This window comes from Talpa occidentalis, unplaced genomic scaffold (assembly GCF_014898055.3).
Source record: "Talpa occidentalis isolate TD23 unplaced genomic scaffold, MPIMG_talOcc4v2.1 talOcc4.15, whole genome shotgun sequence".
Taxonomy (NCBI): Eukaryota; Metazoa; Chordata; class Mammalia; order Eulipotyphla; family Talpidae; genus Talpa; species Talpa occidentalis.
This window is the reverse complement of record NW_023601543.1, coordinates 72,267,477-72,289,617: the sequence shown is the minus strand read 5'-3', so window position 1 is coordinate 72,289,617 and position 22,141 is coordinate 72,267,477. Positions and strand designations below refer to the sequence as shown.

Here is a 22,141-nt window from a genome sequence, read left to right as displayed (position 1 = left end):
CTGCTGTTAAACACCTCCTGTGAAGGCAGAAAATGTGTGCTAAGATAACAAACGAGTCGTCTTCCCCAACCACAATTTTCCTATGACCTCTGAGCCTGCTCCGATCCTTGTTTCCATTCATGATGTCATAATCTTCTCAGAAATCCTCTTTTGAAATCTCAGAGTCACCCTGGCTGCCTCTTCCCTCTTTTCTCTGATCAGTCTTTCCATCCTGTTGATTCTGCCTCTACAGTTTCCCCCAAATTTCCTTTTCATGTCCTTTGCCACTTTTTCTTTTCACTTCTACTATTTTAAGAACCTTCTAAGTGCTCTCCCTGCCCTTAACTGTCTCCTTCAAATACATACTTGTTATTCCTACTCGAGTGATCTTACAAAAATGTCGATCAAATGATACCACTTCCTTCATAGACATTTCCCACTGTCTACCTATGTTGCCTGGACTAGTAGTTCTCAAAGGTGTCACCCCAGAATAATCACCCGGGGACTTTTTTTAGAAATGCATATTCGTAGGCCACAATCAATGCCTTCTGAATCTGAAACTCTGACAATGGAGCCAAACAATCTGTCTTTTAACATGTCCTTCAGATGATTCTGATGTGCACTAAAGCTGGTAAACTACTGGCTACAGAATTAATTTCAATTTTCTTGGCTTGGTAACATGTCAGACCCATGCTTCAGATCTTATTTTACTCCGATTACACTCTTAACATTCCTTCCGACCATTGCCTATCACCCTTTGCTGACATGTCTAACTGGGGTACCCCGTTGATGGAGTTTTTTCTTTTCGATTTTCAACTTTTGAATTCAGGCACAATTCAAATTACATCTTTTTCTGAAACTCTTTTGTATATTCCCAGTCAGATTTCTGCTCCATTAGTTTATTTGAAAAATAGAAAATAGTTCTGTTTTGAGAAAGAACAAACCTCTTGTTCTGTGTTTCCAAAGTAATGAATGATCTCTTTACTCTTGGAGTTTCTCCATTCTGCCCTGTGTTACATGTAGTTGTTGACATATCTTTCCCTGCTAAAAGAGGATTTCTTGAAGTTTAACATTTTTCTCAGTGATCTTTGTTATAGACCAGTGAGTTGTACATAGTAGATGGCTGGCAAAATGTGGATTCATGCTATTTGAATAAAAAACACATGAATATTTTGTTTGCTTATTGCTGCGAACAATAATCCATTGGGATTGCTCTACACTGTAAAGACTTTTCTAACTTGCAATCTTTCAAAACAGAATTCTGTCATATGCTCTAAAACCAAGTGTAAGTAATAAGTGCCTTAAGCCTGCTACTTTCTCTTTAAAGGATCAATTTGCAGTGTGCTTGTCTGCCATCCAACAGTCCTTTCCCTGTGAGGTGCCTTTAAATTGGGAAAGATATTAAATTTGAACACTGTTTGTCTGGTCTTCTGCTCATCATGTTGATTTTAATCCCATGTCCTACAAGTGGCCCAAAGGAATAAAATGCTTGCAGCTGGCAATACATTTTGACCTATCAGTATGCACATATCCTTATCTGTTTTGTGTTCCTAGTAGAGGGTTCTTGTGGTTCATACACATGAACTAGATAAGTAGTACCACAATATGCCTAATGAATTTAGAATACGCTTTGTTTAATAAATCAACAAGGGCTTACTGAGTTCTGAACCATGTTCCGTTCTGTGGAATAAAATTGTTAGTCAAAAAAGTATATTACTTTGGGGCCTCACTGGTGGCGCAAGGGGTTAAGCAAAGCACTGCAAAGCTATCTGCAGCCTCTGCAGCACGAGTTCAATCCCTGGCCGGCCTGGGAGCTACCCCCATGGTGCAGCAGACCTCTTCTGTCTCTCCCCCTGCTCCCCTCAGCAGTGTATTTCAGTCAGTCTGCCTGTTCTGTTCCCCACTCTGTCTCTGGTGAATCATTTTACTGCCCTCCCACACCTCTGGCTTGTACCCTGGCTCTTGTATGCATAAATAAATAAATCTTTTAAAAAATTGCATTACTTTGCTATACTATACTATATAGGAAAATGTATGTTGTTAGTTTTCCCCAAATTTGTAAGGCTAAAGATACCTAGAAACACAAGTTAAAAGTTATTATGCTGACATCCAAGCTGAACATTTTCAGTATCAATTTAAGTGAGCATGTATTCCTTCAATCACAATGATCATGATAATAGATAGATAAATAGGTCGACAGATATAGGCATAGATATATGATAAAGTCCCAGTTCTCAAAGTCCCCACAGTTCAGTGATGAAGGAAATATATGTAAGCTATCAGTATGCTACATGCTAGTTAAGGTATATATTAAATAGAGAACAGAAGAAATAAATACTTGAATAAGAATCTTTTGAACTACATTTATATTGTTCTGCTTTTAAAATATGGGCCATATACATCAATATGTTAATATCTATGTCAGTTTCCTATGCCTAGGATAACGACAGCAAAGAATTCAGATTTTCACATAGTGCAATGTGCATCTGCTTGTGTTCACCCAAAGAGTGGTACTTTTCATGCACCCACTGTATTTTAGGCACTCCCTCATATCACTTTCACACATTAAGAAAAGAAAAACAGAGATTCAAAGACAGTATGAGTCCTAAGCAGAAGTTACTGCCAAGCAAAGCAGGGATGTGAACCAACACAGAGGGGTGGGCCTTTAAGATGAATGACCAAAGATGGCCCAGAGAAAATTACCTTAAAGTATGGAGGACTTGCTCACCTATATGCGTGCAGGGTAAACAAACCCTATGAGACTATTTCCCAGGCCAAAGGCAAGTTGGACCTTAAGAAAGGCAAGCACAAGAAGGGCAAAGACATAGAGACACATGAGAGTACCATGTGATGAAGGCAGAATTTGAAGTGACGTGTCCACCAGCCAAGGAACGCCCAAGATTGCCTGTTTTCCCAAGAAGCTAGGGGCAGGACATAGGGCAGGTTTTCCCTCACAGTGCCCAAAAAGAACCAACCCTACTTGATTTCGGACTTCTAGCCTCTGGAGTTGTGAAAGCACAAATTTGTGTTCTTCAAGTCCCTTAGTTTGTGTTATTCTCTTACAGCAGCACATGCAAGCTAACACAAAGTGTTATGGTCATGGTGACTGATTGAAGGTCGACATTAGTGTGGCTATGTGAATGTGTGGGGCACCAGCCACTGAAGAGTGACGCTGCCAGGAAGAGACAACACTGTACAAATGAAATCCTTCAGCAGACTCTCTTAAGTGACATGGACTCTTACACCCACACATACCATTCTTATTTTAAAAAAAGATTTTATTTTATTTATACAAGAACTGGGCTACAGGCCAGATGTGTGGGATGGTGAGAGGATTTACCAGAGATAGAGTGGGGAGCAGAACAGGCGGATTGACTGAAACACACTGCTGAGGGGAGCAGCGGGCGAGTCAGGACAGGTCTGCTGTGCCATGTGGGTTTCTCCCTGGCTGGCTGGGATCGAACCCACACTGCAGAGGCTGTGGACAGCTTCACAGTGCTGCACTCAACCCACCGCGTCACCAGGGAGGCCCCCAACCCCTGTCTTTCCAAAATATTTGAAAGAGCTCTTCCAAAATCATTACACTCTGTGTATGTATTTAAAGGCAAGAATCTGGGAATAATCTTCCTCATCCAGAAAGAGAGTAGTGTTAACCAATGCATGAGGGTTAACTTGTGTTGTATTTTGGGGCTGATAATTTGGGGACATCTCTGCTTCCTTCTCAAATAGATGCCAGTAGTGCTCAAATAGATGCCAGTAGACTTCGTTGAGGAAGTCCATATTTCAATAGAGAAATGGGGGAAAGGAGTGATTGGGGTCAAAATAAGGGGGTTGCGATTATATGGGGAATATAAAAATAAAATTTAAAAAAAATACAAAAAAAAAAAGAGAAACAGTCAGTGCAGAAAAAGTGCAGAATTTCACTGAAGTCCAGCCTTCATCATTTTTTCAGTGTCTGATAGTTTATGCGCTTGACCAATACTCCCAAAGTGCATTCGAATCCTAAGTTATACTTTTCCGAGCACACTAGGGGTAGAGAAAAATGAGGTCAATGTGCCTGACATTTATTTTTGATCATTGACATTTAAAAAGGGAAAAAAATATAAAATGCATTTATGTATATATAGATGTGTGCATTTTAGGTCTGTCTGTGAGACATTTAACAAAATCCATCACATTTTCATTGCCTAAAAAATTTAAATGAAGATATTATAAAAAGCGTTTCAAAGATTGCAACTTGAGAGATAGGGTGCTGTTGATTTTTTTTTTTTTAGTTGACTGGGAAAGATATCACAGTCTCTGACAAAAGACATGATTGCAGGGTAAACTAGCATTATTTCTCTCCCTCGCTGTTTGTGTTCAGTCCCTCACCTACTCCTGCCAATTTTATTCCAAAATCGTTCTCAAATCCACCCTATTTCTCCTTGTCTGCTACAACTGCCAAATTCAGACTTTCAATAACATCACTTTCCTGACTAAAGCTTTCCACCTTTTATCTTTACCTAAACATTTCCCCAGCAAAACATATCTAAAACCATTTGACTGGCTCTATCACCTCTGTGATTGAAACTCTTCAGTATTTTTCCATTAATTTCACCAAGAAGCCAACCATTTTTTATATCTTAGCAAAGTACCTCCATCATCTGTCTTTGATCAGGTCTTTTCCCTCATCTCTTGCTATTTCCTGCTTTAACCTGGTCTCTGCACCACAAAGTCATTTAAACTTCCTGCACTGCATTGCTGCCTTTTGTGTTCACCTCCAAATTAGATAGCTGCTTGCCTATTGGTATGACTAAGTTTTTAACTTTTGGCAAGCATCTCAAATGGTTTCCCCGTTATAGGGAAACTATGTCCAGCCCCAGCATTTTCTGCCCTTGCATTTTGATGTTGTCCTTTTAATTTTTGTCGATTCTATTAGAATGAAAGCTTCTTAAGAATAAGGACTATGTCTTGTAGGCAATGATGTCTCCAGTCCCTGTGACAGAAACTAGAGTTTCTAGCTCTTACTGTTTGGATATATAACTGTCTACTAGGTCAGCTGTCCTAAAACAGAACCCAGAACACAATTCACTGAGGTGTTCTTCAGGGTAAACCTAAAAAGCGGGGGGGGGGGGGGGAAGCAGAGGAGGAATAGGGACAGAGTTGAGTGAGAAGTTCCCAGATGAACTCGAAGCTTGGTGTGATGCAAAGACTGAAAAGTTTCAGAGCATGATCAGTACTTTAAAAGTGTCGAGGCAATGGTGGAGCATGTTGTACATGCAAATCAGTCAGTTATTGGCAGTGGAAACACTGAAGAGGGTGTAAATTCCCAGCACGTTGGCCACTGTCAATGAGAGGTGATTTTCAAGAGGAGGAGATAACTGAGCTGTGTGCATGCAATACTCCAAGTAGCTGGAAAATGAGACATCCTCTTCTTAGTAAGGGGATCAGTGTGAGGCATCAATTACACTATCCCAGGGCCTCCCCTGGTGGCGCAGTGGTTGAGATCTGGGCTGCGCAGCTACCCGCAGCCTCTGCAGCACCGGTTCGATCCCCAGCCGATGGCGAGGGTCCCACATGGCGCGACAGACCTCTCCTGCCACACCCGCTGCTCCCCTCAGCAGTGTACTTCTATCCTTCTGCCTGTTCTGCTTCCCGCTCTGGCTCTAGTGAATTCTGTCACCCTCCCGCGCTTCTGACTGTACCCATTGCTTGTATAAATAAATAAATCTTTAAAAAAAATTACACTATCCCAGAAGTCTTAATTATTTTATCATTATTCTAATGTACCTACCCAAGTACATACTTTAAGAGTAATAAAATTTGCCCCTTTATGAATGAAGTCTTAGTTTTTCTTGTTAGAATGTGATAATGTATAAGCTCTATGATTAGACTTGTCATGAAAGAATGCAACCTTTCATGCTTGTTACCATGGAACTATTTTGAACTCTTACATATGTCGTAATAGTGACTGAATTAAAAATACTTTCCTATTCTTTTTAACATATTTACATTATTCACACTAGATAGCCTTTGTTTATGAAATGGTGTACCAGTGTGAACTCCATGTAAAAGAATTAGTTCTAAATCTTAATTCCATAACTGTCTTCATATAAACTCCCAGAACATTATGGGTGGTGACAAAAATGAGTGACTATGGTACTTCATACCTCTACTCCTCCCTAATGCAACTTTATGGCTTCATAAACTCCTGTTGATGCTAATGGAATATGTACCACCAAGGAGTCATAGAACTACAGTATTTCCGTGGAATCCTCCCTTCAAGGAAGAACACCAATAGCAAATTTTTGAGAGAGATGGATAGAAGGGTTTTTTACTCTGAAAGAGAGAAAAGCAGATTAAATACCTTTTGTCTACATGGTTGCCTGATGATAATTTTTAAAATAATAAAGGTAACCTGGTAACTTACATAGTGGAGTTAAAGGTTAATCTAGAAATATATTTCAGAATAATGCTTTCTCAGACAGCAGGGCTTCTGTGCTGTGTCAGGAAAGACTGCATAGTTCTGAGCAGTGGCAGTTCTAGTCATCAAGTTATCATGTTTTCTTTTGAGATTTGAGATGTCTTAATATACAAGATTTTATTTTTTTAAAGATTCATTTATGCATACAAGAACTGGGGTGCAGGCTAGAGGTACAGGGAGTGAGAGGATTCACCAGAACGGGGAACAGAACAGGAAGATTGACTGAAATACACTGCTGAGGGGGAGCAGTGGGTGAGTCAGAAGCGGTCTTCTGTGCCATGTGGGTCACCTCCCTGACCAGGGATTGAACTCGTGCTGCAGTGGCTGTGGGTAGCTTCGTAGGTTGCATCTTAACCCCTTGTGCCACCAGGGAGGCCCCATTACACAAGATTTTGAAAAGTGCTTTGTGACCATATGAAAAACTATCTTTATTCTTAAGGAGATGCATTCTGAACACGTAGGGGTAAAGTATCATTGTGTCTCTAAACTTTTTTTCAAATTATTTAGGAAAAAATAATATGCAGAATGAGTGTGTGTGTGTGTGTGTGTGTGTGCAAATGAGGCAAAATGTTAGCAAAGGAAAAAATAAATGTCTCTTGTTTCATTTAATAAAATGCTTTCATGTCATTATTTGAGAGATGTAAATCCATCATTTATTTAAATGTGTTTACCCAAATAATTTGAAAATATCTTGAATTGTTCTTCACATTGTTTGCCATAGTTCCCAAAAATATATTAAAACAACTTTACGTGGTAGTTTACTTCCACACATCATATGTTTAATTTGATGGTAGTAAAATTTTCTAAGCCATAGATCCTACATCTGTTTTATTAATTGATTTTCTTTTTAAAAAAGATTTATTTATTTATTTATTTATTTATACAAGTACTGGGTACAGTCAGAAGCACAGGAGGGTGAGAGAATTCACCAGAGCCAGAGCGGGGAATAGAACAGGCAGACTGATGAAGTACACTGCTGAGGGGAGCAGCGGGCGCAGCAGGAAAGCTCTGCGCACCAAGTGGGACCCTCGCCGGAGGCTGGGGATTGAACCGGTGCTGCAGAGGCTGCCCGCAGCTTCACAGCCCAGCGCTCAACCACTACGCCACCAGGGGAGGCCCTAATTGATTTTCTTAAATGAACATGCAAAGTGTCTGATATCCAAGCTGCTATTATACCTCGTTTCTCCCCTGCCTTTTCCTTGCCATGTGACTCTGAGCTGTTTGAAAATATTTTCCCCATAATTGAGTACCAAATAACTTTCATTTTCAGTTATATTCATGGTTTTCTTTTCAACATTTCTTAGGAGGCATATTCTGAAAATATGTATTAGTGTATCTATCCCCAAAACTACTTATTCTCTTTTCTCTTCAACTGATTTGTTGCTAACTTTTTAGAACTTTCTGGACTAAATACTTTTTTTTTTCTCTTAGCTTCAAGCATTTTGCTTTATCTTGCAAATCTTCTGAGAGTTTGGATAATTTCATCTCACTGTTTATACTGTTACCTTGAAGGTGTTCCAGCATTTTTCATCAACAGCAATATCCTTTCTGACAGATGGTCTCAGTTAAAAATACTTGATTCTAGAATTGCATTGTATTTCATATAGTGGTAAAACAAGATAATTTCATGCTTATCACCACAATTATGATTGTTTAAAATAAAATTCCACGTAGGAGTCTTCTCATTCAATAGGACAAATGTGCAAAATTGTGTTGATCAGTATCACATGTAATTATATAACCTTGACATCTCTGTTGTGTACATTTCTGTCATCTTGTTTATTGTGGGCTGCCAGCCCTGCAGCAGGCATTGACAGGAATCATGGAAATGATGCAGACAGCATCAGCAGAGGAAGGTAATGTTTCAGACCAAACAGTTAGGAAAGACCATTTCCAGGAGGTGCCATTGCGGGGGAAATCATGGATTTGGTGAAAAGGGTTCCACATAGAGGGAAAAGTATTTTTAAAAGCCTCAATGGATGTTTTTTGAAGGGTAAATGAAAATGTGTAAACTCAGCACATAGTTACTTGCTCATTAGATGTTAGATATTATTTTAAAAAAAGAAATATAGATAATTCTGCATGTGTCATCTTTGCTCTAATGTACATTTGCCTTTTTATCTCCATCATTTTCCTCATGAATTCGACATCCTTCTTCCTGTTCTCAAGATGCTTTACACTGTGCCCTTCATAATCTGTAGCCAGTTAAAAACCCTGCTTGTAATACTCAGACGTTACTGCTAATAGAGCTCTTTTTTTCTTGGCTTTTACCCTTTTTCTCAGCATTTGTACACTGTGAGCAATGTCAAATTGCCCTGCTAAGAGTGTGTTGCTGTATCACAGCAGGAGATCCACAGTGTCTGTGTAATGTTGATCCTGGACATATGCCTGTTGGATGGGGACCTGTGTGTGGGGTGTGTGTGTGTGTGTGTGTGTGTGTGTGTGTACACGTGCACATGCATTTGTAGCCGAAAGGTGACAAAAAATGGTGTCAACACATAAAGATGGTGCTTCCAAGAAACACAGAAGCCCCAACCATTTCCTATCCCTGTTAACCCCATTCCCACCATGGTATCTACTTTGAACTCCCTCTGATGCTTCCAGAAATCAGAGCATAGCGACCATCTACCTCTGTCTCTGGCTGTGAAAACACTACCAGAGCTTCACTCACTTGTTTTCTTGATTATATCAGTGTGGTTCAAATCGGCGCGGAAACCATACACTAATTTGAACAAGGAAGGTTTATGGAAAGAATCATGAATTGTAACAGGGTATTGGAATAATGATGGATTGGCTAGTAAGAAAGAAAGATCGGTTCATCTGCTCAGTAGGCCATAACAAATATCACAAAGTGGCTTACACAAGAGCAATTTATTTTCTCACATGTCTGGGGGCTTAGAGATAAAGATGGAGGTGCTGGCCACTTTGATTTCTGATGCGAGTCCTCTCTGTGGCTTACAGATGACCAGCTTCTCCCTCTGTACTCCCGTGGCCTCTTCTCTGTGAGCATGCAGAAAGACAGAGAAAGGGAGTACAAGTTCTACTGTCTTCTCTTTTTTGAAAAAAAAATATTTATTTATTTATTTATGCATACAAGAGCTGGGGCACAGGCCAGAGGTGTGGGGGTTGAGAGGATTTATCAGAGACAGAACGGGGAACAGAACAGGCAGACTGACTGAAATTCGCAGCTGAGGGGAGCAGTGGGTGAGTCAGGAGACTCACCCACCATGTGGGTTGCTCCCTGGCTGGCCGGGAATTGAACTTGTGTTGCAGAGGCTGCAGAATTCTTCATAGTGTGGTGCTTAACCCGTTGCACCACCAGGGAGGCCCAAGTTCTGGTGTTTTCTAAGCACCCTGCATGAGGGTTCTGCTCCCATGACTTCTTCTGAATTTATTTCTCTCCCAAAGGCCCTACCTCCAAACACATCTCATTGGGCATTAGGGCTTCAACATGAATATTTAGGGGGAAGGGGTGGCTACCAACATTCAATCCTAAAGACTAGAAGAATCACTGCTGTTATCCCTGACAGAGATGGAGCAACTAAGCGAATGTCCCATCCTGTCACCCCAGAGCAGAGATCCAGAGCTCACTGGAGAAGCACCTGAGTCTGTGAATAACTGAAGTCACTAAGGTGCTACTCTGGTAGAACTTGTTGAACATTTGCCCTCTGGAATTTGGTAGAGATTAGCCCTTGAAGGTACTGGGCACAGCCATTCACAGGAGGTGTCTCACCTGAGGCTCTGCTGAAGTCACTAGGCCCCTAGCTGCTGCGCACATCAGGGGCCAGAGACTGGGGTAGCACATGCTGCAGGACTCAGTGCTGGGGAGACCTGCACCCTGCAGGAGCCTCTCAGGCAGCTCGCTGGACCCAGGGAACAAAGCCCTTTCTTCCTTGCAGGGTCTTCCAGCATCCTCTACTAACAAAACTCCACTGCCAGTGAGCAAAGGAAAAATAGTTTAAAGATCCAGATCCATTTTCCTGTTTTGTATTAGTTTTTTAATTGATGTAACATTGGTTCACAGCACTGTATGCGATTCAGTGGTGTAGGATCACACCTCTTCTGATGTATGTCACGACACCACACCCATCACCAAGACAGCTTTAGTCCTCTACCATAGTCCATTGGGTAGCCGCCCCCACTTTGGCTCTCCACCCCTCCAACCTCCCCCTCTGGTAGCCTCAATTCAGCAGTCAGATTTCTAAGGTTTGTTTGGGTTTAGTTTCGCCTGTTCCTTTGTTTTGTTTCTCTGTATTCCACATACAAGTGAAATAATCAAACAGGCAACATGTTGAATTCGCAATAGAAAGGCAACAAACCAGTGACCACAACATTGATATAAACTACGAATAAATAGCAGCAGAAGCAAACTAAGTGATGAATATAGTGTTTGTTTAGCAGGGGAAATTACTTTCAGTGTCATCCATTGCTGTGTAATCTGTGGCAAGAGTAGCATCTGGTCTTTTATATTTCTATTTATAAGTGGCTAATAAATATTTGTTGAAAGAATGAATGAACTAATTGCTTAAACTTCTCTCTCTCTTTTTACTTTTAGCAGATGGATGCACTGATTGGTCTGTTGATATCAAGAAATACCAAGTCTTGGTGGGAGAGCCTGTTCGAATCAAATGCGCGCTCTTTTATGGTTATATCAGAGCAAATTACTCCCTAGCCCAAAGTGCTGGACTCAGTTTGATGTGGTACAAAAGCTCTGGTCCTGGAGACTTCGAAGAGCCAATAGCCTTCGATGGAAGCAGAATGAGCAAGGAGGAAGATTCTATTTGGTTCCGACCAACATTACTACAAGACAGCGGTCTTTACGCCTGTGTCATCAGGTATCCTTTCAATTTTATTTCTGCTGAATCAGGGGATTCACACCTTGCCCTATTGAACTTAAATTATACTGCTCTCCCTTTCACCTCCAGGTATTGTCTCAATATTTGTATGTGTGGCTGCCTTCTAAAATTTAGCATCTAAATCATGAAATGATGGGATTGGAATTTATATTGAGACATTATTTCTAGCTTTTGGAGAAAAGAGTTACCATCTGTGTATGTACTTATGTTGCCAGAAATTACTAAAGACTATGAAATAAAATTTATAGAGGAGGTGAAATGTTGCAAATAAAATGTAAGCAAAAACTTGCAGAAAGGATGCATAGTTTATTGCTAAATGGGTTGTAACATTTTGCTATTGCCCTTCACAGACAGATAGAGCACAGGTACCTCTGGTTCACACGTATCTGCAAAGATGATTTAGGTAACCTATGTGCTCAGGAAGAGAAAGGCAGCCTTGCCATGATAGGGAATAAGAAGGTTGTATTCCAGATCATTTTAACTAAAAATGCTGGGTTGATACAAAAATTTTCACTGGTCCATCAGGACCCATAAAAAAGTTAATAACAAGCCTGTAACTTTGCCCACAAAAATACTCATCCCGATCTATACATCTTTGTCTGCTTGTGAAAAAGACATATGTAGTTTACTTAATGATAATGCATTGAGACTGTATCCATGTAATGCATTAGCAGTTAAAAATCTCAGTTTAAGCATTTAGTCCTTCATGGATTGTGAATCACACCCCGCATGAATGATTGTGGATGTCATTAGACTATGAGAGCATTAGCAATGCAGGGTGTAGGCATACACAGGGTGTGTTTCAATCTATTTCTTTGTCTTTTTACATTTTGCCTTATTAAGGGAGACAAGGTTGAATCTAAAGCAATTGAGTCTCAATTTAGACAAAGTCACCAAATCAGCTAGTGTATTTTTTTTCAAATTGAAATTTGATGTCAGCTTCTGAAATTCTGATCAGCAATTATGAGACCTCTGTCATAAGGATAGTACCTCCTACAACCCACCATCTGTAAGAATGACCTTTGTTGTTGAGTCATAGCTCCAGGTATGTTAGGACATCCTAACAGGCCAAAGCCACAGAAATGTCCAAAATCTTTTAACACTGACAAACGTATTTTAAGTTATATGAATGAATGCAAGTAGTGCTTGGGAAAAATGTCAAAAGGATTATAAAAGAACCATGCATCCTTCCTTTGACAATTCTTATTTGTTTCCTTAGGGCCTACCAAGTCTTTTATGTACAAACATAACTCTTAACAGAATCGGAGGTTTATTGGGGGCATTGATAAATACTTTCTTGCTGTACTGGAGCTGTTAGAGTACTGCATGGCCTGGCTCTTCTCATTTGATTAATCATAATTTGATTTAACTTCATAGCTGCTGTATTTCTTTAAATAAATCATTATTTCTGACTGTTCATGCATGTGAAGAGGTGATTCTTCAGGATAGTCAAATGTTTGTCCCCATTTATCTGAAATTAGAATTGAGCTGAATGTCCATAGTCTAACACTTAATTGCATTCTTTATTGTTGATGGGAAAATAATGATGCGTTTGCATTAGTATTCTGAATTTCTAAAGCACTGAGGTTGCAATTCTTTGATGTGTTTAAATAGACGCTGTGATCCAATGCTTTGAGAAATTGCATTAAAATGTCCCTGAATTTATCGTTGCAAGAATGAACGAAAGGTCAAAAAATTTAGAAGCAATGACATCTCCCATATGTTCACATGTCTATATTTTAATGGAAGGTGAAACTAAAAGACAAACTATTTAAATGTTTGTATGTGTCAAGTGATATTCTAGAGAAAGTGATAAACTGCAGAAAAAGATGACTTGTGCCACTGGAATTCAAATATTCCAAATGATTTGAAGCTAGTGTTGATATGCTTCCCTTTTCCAATTGGGAAAATAGTACTCAAAATCATTGCATACAGCAGTTTAAAGAGCATGGCTTGGTGATGAAGTGAAGGAAGCCCACAGCTGAGAGTTGAGTCACTGACATTTTGGCACATTGTTAGCTATCAGGCCCCAAAACTGTCACCATTAGTTTTTAAATAATTCATTTGTAAAGAATTTTAGAAGCTTGGAAATGTTAGTTTCTGTTCAAAGGTGCTGGTCTTACTGATGTGAATTAATTTAATGAAAAGGTTGAACAAGCCTTTACTTGCACAGCTAATTTGCGTTTGCACCTACATATGTACAATTAAATAGTGTAAATAATGGAAATCAGTATAATGAACAGGACCTTTCCTGTTCCTTTCTCTTGGTATCACTCTTGGACAGCATAATGCCACATAAATCCTTGCTCTGTGCTACCTGGCTTTTTGCTCAATTTACTCCTTCCAGAATTTTTGAAAATACTTACATGAAAAGGTGAATGAAGGAGAGCTATGTAACAATTTTTTTCCTTTATTGTAACCATTTCTTTTCCTTGATTGTAACCATTTCTTTTCCTTCATTGCCATAGTTTTACTTTATAATGTAAAATTTTCCTATAAGCTTAATCCCCAATTTCTTGGTCCCTTCATTCCTCACTGTTATGCCCTATTAACAGCTCCCACTGGTGCACATTAAACCATTTTAATGAACCCCAAATGGTAGCACACTAAGTTGTTTGATACCCCATATTTGACAAAAACAGTTCATTTTTGAGCTAACTATAGATTCATATTTAGTTGCAAGAGATCATACAGAGAACCTGTGAATCCATTTCCTGGTTTTCTCAATGGTAACATATTCCAAAACTCTAGTAAATATTATAATCAGGATATTGACATTAATCCACTCAAGAGACAGAACGATGCCATCACCTCAAGCTTCCCTCCTGTTGTTCACATGCACCTTCCTCTCTGTTAGTCCTGACCCCTGACAAGTACTAATCTGTCCTCTATACCTGTGTTATTTTCAATTCAAGAATATTATATAAATGGAATCATATAGCATCTAACCTTTAGAAGTGGATTTTTCAATCATCATAAGTCCTTTCAAATCCATCCAAGTTGTTGCATGTCCCCATAACATGCTAAACAATTGATCCTGTTTAGCACCAAGTAGTGTTTCATGGTGTGGACATTCTCACAGTATTCACTAACTCGTCAAGGGACATCTGGGTTGCTCTCAGTTTTTGTTTATTGAAAAGAAGGCATCTGAGAATAATCATGTATAATTTTTTGTGAACCTGAGTCTTCACTTTTCTGTGATAAATGCCCAATAGTGAATTTGGATTTTATGCTAGTTGCATGTTTAGTCATATAAGAAACTACCAACCTGTTTACCAGGGCAACGATTCAATTTTACATTCCCATTAGTAATGTGTGAGTGATCCATTTTCTCCATATCCTTGCAGTGTTTGGTATCGTCATTATTTTTCATTGTTAAGTATAGTTATAACATTTCATTGCAGCTTCAATCTGCATTTCACTAATGATTAATAATATTTGACATATTTCTGTGTGCTAATTTGCTGTCCCCTTTTCAGTGAAAGACCTTTTTTAGGTATTTTGCCTATTTATGATTGGAATATTTATGGTCTTCCTTCTGAAATTTTAGAGTTCTTTATATATTCTAGATAGTAGTCCTTTTCTGGATACCGTTTTCTGGATATGTGGTTTATAAGTGTTTTCTGTCAAATTGTATTATGTATTTTTATCTTCCTAACTGGATCTTATGCAGAGCAAATCATTTTTATTTGATGCAGTGGAGTTCATATTTTCTCCAAATTTATGGATCATGCTTTTTGTGTGAGGTTAATATTTCCTTGCTTAGCTCTTCATTCTGGAGATTTCTCTTTTTTAATTAATGTGTTTTGCCAAAAGTTTTATTGTTTTATATTTTACATTAGCCTGTGATCCATTTTGAGTTAATATTTGTATAAGGTTGTAAGGTTTATTTAGGTCAAAGTTTAGCTTTTTGAATAGATGGCATTTGCTGCAGCACCACTTGTTGAAATAGCTGTGCTGCCTTCCTTCAAAATCAGTAGGGCCTCCCTGGTGGTGCAGCAGTTGAGCGCTGGGTTGCGAAGCTGCCCGCAGCCTCTGCAGCGCCGGTTCGATCCCCGGCTGCTCCCCGGCCACCAGAGGAGGGTCCCACATGGTGCGCAGACCTCTCCTGCCGCCCGCTGCTCCCCTCAGCAGTGTACTTCCGTCCTTCTGCCTGCTCTGCTCTCCGCTCTGGCTCTGGTGAATTCTCTCACCCTCCCGCACTTCTGACTGTACCCAGTGCTTGTATAAATAAATAAATAAACAAATCTTTACAGTGGAATTAAAAAAAAAATTATGGAAAAAAAAAATCAGTAGGGCATGTCAATGCAGGTTTATTTCTAGAATATCTATTCCATATTGTAGAACATTGTATCTATCCCTCTGCTGCTCCCACTCTGTCTTGGTTAGTGTAGCTACATAGTAGGACTAAATTCCAAGTTAAGTGAGTTCTCCCACTTTATCCTTCTTTTTCAAAATTTTTGAGCAAATGTAGGGTCTGTTTCTTTTTATATAAAGTTTAGCCTGAGCTTGTTTATACTACCAAAATCTTTACTAGAATATTGCTGGCAATGGCATTAACATTATAGATCAATTTGAATAAACCATTTTTAATTTTAATTTTTTACTAAAGAGAATATGCATATTTTTTATTTCCATGTTTATGGGTACCTGCATATGTGCATAGAGTATATATACTATATGTGTGTTTTTTTATTTATTTTTTATCTTTACTGTTGAATTCCCCAATCTATGAATGCAGTGGATCTCTCCATTTCTTTTGGATTTGTTTCTTTGATTTGCTCATGGTCATTTTCCAGTTTTCAGCTTGTAAATCTTGCACATGTTTTGAAAAGACAATCAAAACATTCCCACACTGAGATGAATCTGATGTTGGAGTAGCTGACAAGGATTTTAAAGCAACCATCATAAAAATACTTCAGTTAGTAATTATAAAATTTCTTGAAACGGATGAAAAACATGGAGAACTCAGCAAAGAAATATGTTTTGAAAGAGACACAAATTGAAATTAGGGGAACTGGAAAATACAATAACCAAATTAAAGACTCATCCAAAGTGTTTGATTAGAGGGGAGATGACAAAATGAAGTTTGACTTCTTTGCTACCCTATTCAAATTTTACTTGTTAGAGCTAAAGAACTTTAAGTCATCCTAAACTCTTGTCTTTTGTTCTTTTAAACAAAGATCTTTACTAAATTTATCTTTAGCTCTCCTATAGATCACTTAGTAAATTTCCTCAGGATGCTCTTCCTTTCAATTTCCCTTAAATACTAGGGTTTACCAGAATTTTATTTTCACCTGTTTCCCTTTGTCCTTCTGCATTACGTATTTTCAACTGTGGTGCATATTGGAATTAATTATGCAGCTTTAAAAAGCTATTGATGTCTGTTTATCACTCCAGATCAGTTAAGTCCTGATATAAAATTCTATTATGCAGCTGGTTTGAGGTTCACTACTCCCTGATCCTTCTTATTTTTTACAGTAACTCCACTTATTAAATATTTATTGGTGACTCAAAAAAATAATTCCAAACATTTTCACAAGCACTAGAAGTACATTGTAAATTTCCTAATTGTCCTTCCTTAATGTTTGTCTAAGAGCACTGACTGCAGCGTGTACCAAAATCTATTTCAATATCTACTTCAACAACCTAGTCTCCTCCTCAGATGTTTCCTTTCTTTCATAGTAAATAGCACCACCATCATTCTGGTAGCACCAGAAAATTATCACTTATCATCATTTCCTTCATTTTCCTTGCTTTGCCTTAATTGATTACCAAGACCTGTCCAGTCTGCCTTTAAAATATCTTTGAATTTATTCTTTCCACTCCGTGGATGAGTGCCATAAACTTTGTTTTCCTTCAAATGATACTTATTAGCTTTATTTGTCATAATTTTTTAAAGTATTTATTTTATTATTTATACAAGAGCTGGGGTACAGGCCAGAGGTGTGGGGGGTTGGGTGAGAGGATTCACTAGAGAGATAGAGTGGGGAACAGAACAGGCAGATGGACCGAAATACACTGCTGAGGGGAGCAGCGGGCAAGACAGGAGAGGTCTGCCATGCCATGTGGGTATCTCCCTGGCCTGCCGGTAATTGGACCCATGCTGCAGAGGCTGCAGACAGCTTCACAATGCTGCGTTCAACCCGGTGAACCACTGGGGACGCCCTGTCATATGATTTTGTGGTCAGTTTAGAGGGGTCCTTAAGTCCAAATATTCCTCTACATTCCCCTCAGCATTACCCATGTTTTAGAGACCAATATACATTTAAGTGGCTGCCCTGCCGAGAGGTTCTTTCCCATTTTAGTTACTATGCTACATAGCTACAGAATTACATGCCTACAACAGAGATATTACCTTATTTCTCTACCTAAAAGTCTTTGATGGGCCCTGTTATCCAGCAAAATGAAGTTTGAAGACATTGGTTGGTGTGTGTGTGTGTATATATATATATATATATATATATATATATATATATCCCTTTCCCAGTCAGCTTCAACCTTTTGATCTAGACTCATCTTGAGTCTTTGTCTCCATAGGCACATCGTGCTATGTTCTTACCATCCTGCCCGTATGCAGGTTAAGGTATAAAACTCTGTACTCTTTCACCCTTTGTTCCTGAAATTTCAGATTTTCATTGCCTGTCTGAATAACACAATTATTTCTTGAAGAAGATCCCTGATATGTGTATCTTTATAATAAAGTAAAAATCAAAATCAACAAGCAGCTATAGACAAGAGACACACTATGGGGGGGGGTGGGGGAGAAGGGAGTCGGATCAAAACAAGGGGGGGTGGGAGTTGTATGGGGACTATAACCAAGATGAAAATGCATACATTGTGCAAAAATGAAAAATGATGTAAAAAATATATAAAATAAGGGCCTCCCTGGTGGTACAAGGGGTTAAGCACCACACTATGAAGCAATCCGCAGCCTCTGCAGCATGAGTTCGATCCCCAGCCCACCAGGGTGCAGTCCACATGGCGAAGCAGACCTCTCCTGTCTTGCCCGCTGCTCCTCTCAGCAGTGTATTTCGGTCAGCCTGCCTGTTCTGTTCCCTGCTCTGTTTCTGGTGAATCCTCTCCCCCACACACACCTCTGGCCTGTGCCCCAGTGCTTGTATGCATAAATAAATAAATCTTTAAAAATATATATATATATATATAAAATAAAAAAAAATAAAAAAGACTTGTTTCTGTTATCAATTATAGATGGAAAGCACCCGAATACAAAGTGACTTAAAGCAACAGCCATTTTATTAGTACATGATTCTTGTTCAATGTTGGCTGAACTCTTTTGGGTGCTTCTTCTGCTGACTTTGTGTGAAATCATTTAAGGCTGGAATCAAGTAGGATGCAGGGTTAGCTGAATATGTCTTTCTCTTCATGAATTATCAGGGCCTTCCTTTCTCTAAGTGACTCCCTAGCAGAATAGTCACATTTTTTTAAGGCTGTATTTTTTATTTGATCTTCAATTTTATTTATTTTTATTATAAATTTTATTTTTATAGTCCCCATACAATTGTGACCCCCTTATTTTGACCCCAATCCCTCCCCTCCCCGCCCCCCACTCCCCATAGAGTGTCTCTGGTTCATAGTTGTTTGTTGATTTTGATTTTTACTTTCTTATAGTTATTCTTTTTCCTGGTCCCTTATTTAGGTTTTCTAGATTCCTGCTATGAGTGAGACCATCCAGTATTTTTCTTTTTCTTTCTGGCTTATTTCGCTGAGCATGAGCCCTTCCAGCGCCATCCATGTTGCTGCAAACTGCATGTGTTTATCTTTTTTTGAATGCTGAGTAATATTCCATGGTGTATAGGTACCACATCTTCTTGATCCAGTCCTCTATTTTTGGGCATTTGGGTAGTTTCCATAGCTTAGCTATTGTAAACAGTGCTGCTATAAACATAGGGGTGCAGGTGCTCTTTGGAATTGATGCTTCTGTGTCCTTTGGGTAAATACCTAGTAGTGGAATTGCTGGATCATATGGAAGCTCTATGTTTAGTAGGTCCAGAAATCTCCACACAGCTCTCCATAGTCACATTCTTAAATGTAGCAACACAGAATGTATAACCACCTAGCAACCATCTGCTTGCATAGTGCTGCTAATATCCCATTGGTCAAGTCTCAAATTAACATGGGAGGAGACTTTCCAAGCACTTGAATCTCATGTGTTTTGGCTCATTGTTGGGACCACATAATAGTACACATAATAGTGCAACAGAGTCTGCCCTTTGGCTCCTAATATTTCATGCCCTTGTACGTACAAAATAGATCCATTTGTAAATCTTACCTCCTTGTGGTATCATGATCAGGCTGGAAGTCCAGGATCTTAATATGTGAGTCAGTCCTGGTTGTAAAAGAAGTTTTTCATGCTTAATTCTGTGAATGCAGTTACTAAAGAGTGACTCCTCTTGATCCAAAGATCTGTGAGCTAAAAATATATGTTATCTGACCCTTACACACTCAACATGCAGTATGCAGTAGTCAGACAGAGATAAGATAACTAAGCTAAATAATCCCATTTGAAATGGGAGAGTGGAGTAGGGCTGGATTGTACAGAGCACGGGCCCAACAATTCTAACATCCAGGCTCATGTCACCAGTTTGTTGACTAGGGTCCGGTTCTGCTTACTGGAGGAATGGTTCTCTGTGGTTTTGTGGTCCATTCTCTTTGCTTCTACAGGAATTGAAAGGCCGAGAGACTCTTTTTTTTTTTAATATATATTTATTACATCATTGTTCATATTGGTACCTGTATGATTTCCCCATAAAATTCTCACCACCTTTTCACCCGTGCACCAGCACCATAGTCTCTTTGCTTTTCCCACTCTGTCCTGATCTTTCTCCCTCCTCCACGCCTACAGAATGTCTGTGATGTGTAGTGGCCTGTTGATTTTTTTTTAAAGATTTATTTATTTATTTATTTATTTATTTATACAAGCACTGGGTACCAGCCAGAGGCGCGGGAGGGTGAGAGAATTCACCAGAGCCAGAGCGGGGAAAAGAACAGGCAGACTGATGAAATACACTGCCGAGGGGAGCAGTGGGCGGCGGGAGAGGTCTGTGCGCCATGTGGGGCCCTTGCCTGGAGCCCAGGGATCGAACCTGCGCTGCAGAGGCTGCGGGCAGCTTTGCAGCCCAGTGCTCAACCGCTGCACCACCGGGGAGGCCCGGCCTCTTGATTTTGATTTTTTACGTCATTATAGTTAATTTTTTTTTCCTGATCCCTTGCAGATGATATGCTAATCTACATGGAGAACCCCAAAAACTCCTTGGAAAAGCCCAGAGACTCTTTTAAATGTGAGCTTGTCTCTTTTAGTATAAGCTAGTAAGATTCCACAAAATGCTGTGAGTCTTGTATGTAATAAATTGCAATCTAGTCCATTAAGCAGAATACACGCCCACAAAAATCTTCAAGATAGATGTCTTTCTACTTTGGTTTTGAAGTCAGGGTGCTAGAAAAGAATGCCCCCAAGTTTCATAGACACTCCTTTGCCTAGCTAGTCTTAGGATATGCCTCACAGACCTTTCCAGCTGAAAATCTTAGGTTCGCCTGCCTCAAAGACCTTTTTAGCTACTTCTTTGGATGATAATGTATTCATTGTATCCCCAACTTAATGATCATAAATGTTTTCCCCTCAAAATCAATGAGCAATAGTGTTTGCCATAGAGAAGGCACCCAATAAATATTTATTGCATGAAATAATTATTGATTGGGATTATTGTTATTACAATTCCTTGTGGAAAACACTGCTATAGTGAGAATTACACCATTTTCTGGTTCTTACAGCTTTTCATGAGAAAATAGAAGAATTCTATTTTTTATGGCATGACACCTCTTCTCTGAAACTAACAGATTGTGAACTGCTTATCTTACATCATGATTTCTGGCATTCCAAAAAGGGATTGTTTTCGTTTCTCCCTGTCACCAGGTGAAAGTAGAAAGTGATAATGTGTCATTTCTGAAAGACCCACACGTAACTACTATAGTTGTAAAGTAGTTAACAACTTAATAATTTAAGTTTAAAAATAAACTCATTCTTGGATCAAAGGATGATGTCAGCATTGTTTTAGAAAGTCTTAAATATTTATACCCCCAGGCAGTCTTCATAATTTGTTCAAGACAATCAAAGTCTATAGAAATGTTTTATATTCTACCCCCCCAAATTTTAATGATCATATGCATATGTCTTCCAAGAACCTAAAGTAGTTTCAAAGTCTTAGTTCCTAATTGTTAAGCTACGTCTCTTAATTGAAACTAGACTATACCCTTGAGAATATCATCTGTAATTTATAGGTTATAAAAATTGCAATTAAACCTACAGAAGCTAGTCTTTTAAAAATAATCCATATACAACGGAAAGGCTTTAAGGTTTCCAGGCTGGATTCTGAGCCTCTTATGGATGAATTTCAAGTGTGCAACTACTCATCAGCCTCTCTTTCTGTATTCTTTTGGTGCAAATCATGTGTGTCTTGCCAGAATAGTCTTCAAAGATATCTTCCAGTTTCATTTTTCTGGCAATGCTTAGAGATGGTGCTGAAGTGGTAAGTCAACCTAGAGCATATACTAAGTGTAGCCTTTTATTCCCCATGTCTGAGAAGGTACTTTTTAGAGGATCATACTATTTTTGAACAGAACAATAATTAGCCAGATTGCAATCTCTCTGAGCACCTTCTTTTAAGAAACAACAAATTGGGCCTCCCTGGTGGCACAGGCGGTTGAGCGCAGTGCTGTGAAGCTGTCTGCAGCCTCTGCAGCGCAGGTTCGATCCTGGCCAACCAGCGAGGGTCCCACATGGCTCCACAGACCTCTCCTGTCTCGCCCACTGTTCCCTCAGCAG

At 39.2% G+C, this 22,141-nt stretch overlaps 1 protein-coding gene across 2 annotated transcripts in view; it reads left to right on the top strand.

Moving 5' to 3' along the window:
* The window catches only part of IL1RAPL1 (interleukin 1 receptor accessory protein like 1), a 1,141,580-nt gene that overhangs the window by 560,385 nt on the left and 559,054 nt on the right, over nt 1-22,141 (top strand). For both annotated transcript variants that reach the window (XM_037512572.2, XM_054695805.1), the window contains exon 3: nt 10,998-11,277. In XM_037512572.2, coding sequence (XP_037368469.2) covers nt 10,998-11,277 — 280 coding nt within the window. The remainder of the gene's footprint in view (nt 1-10,997; nt 11,278-22,141) is intronic.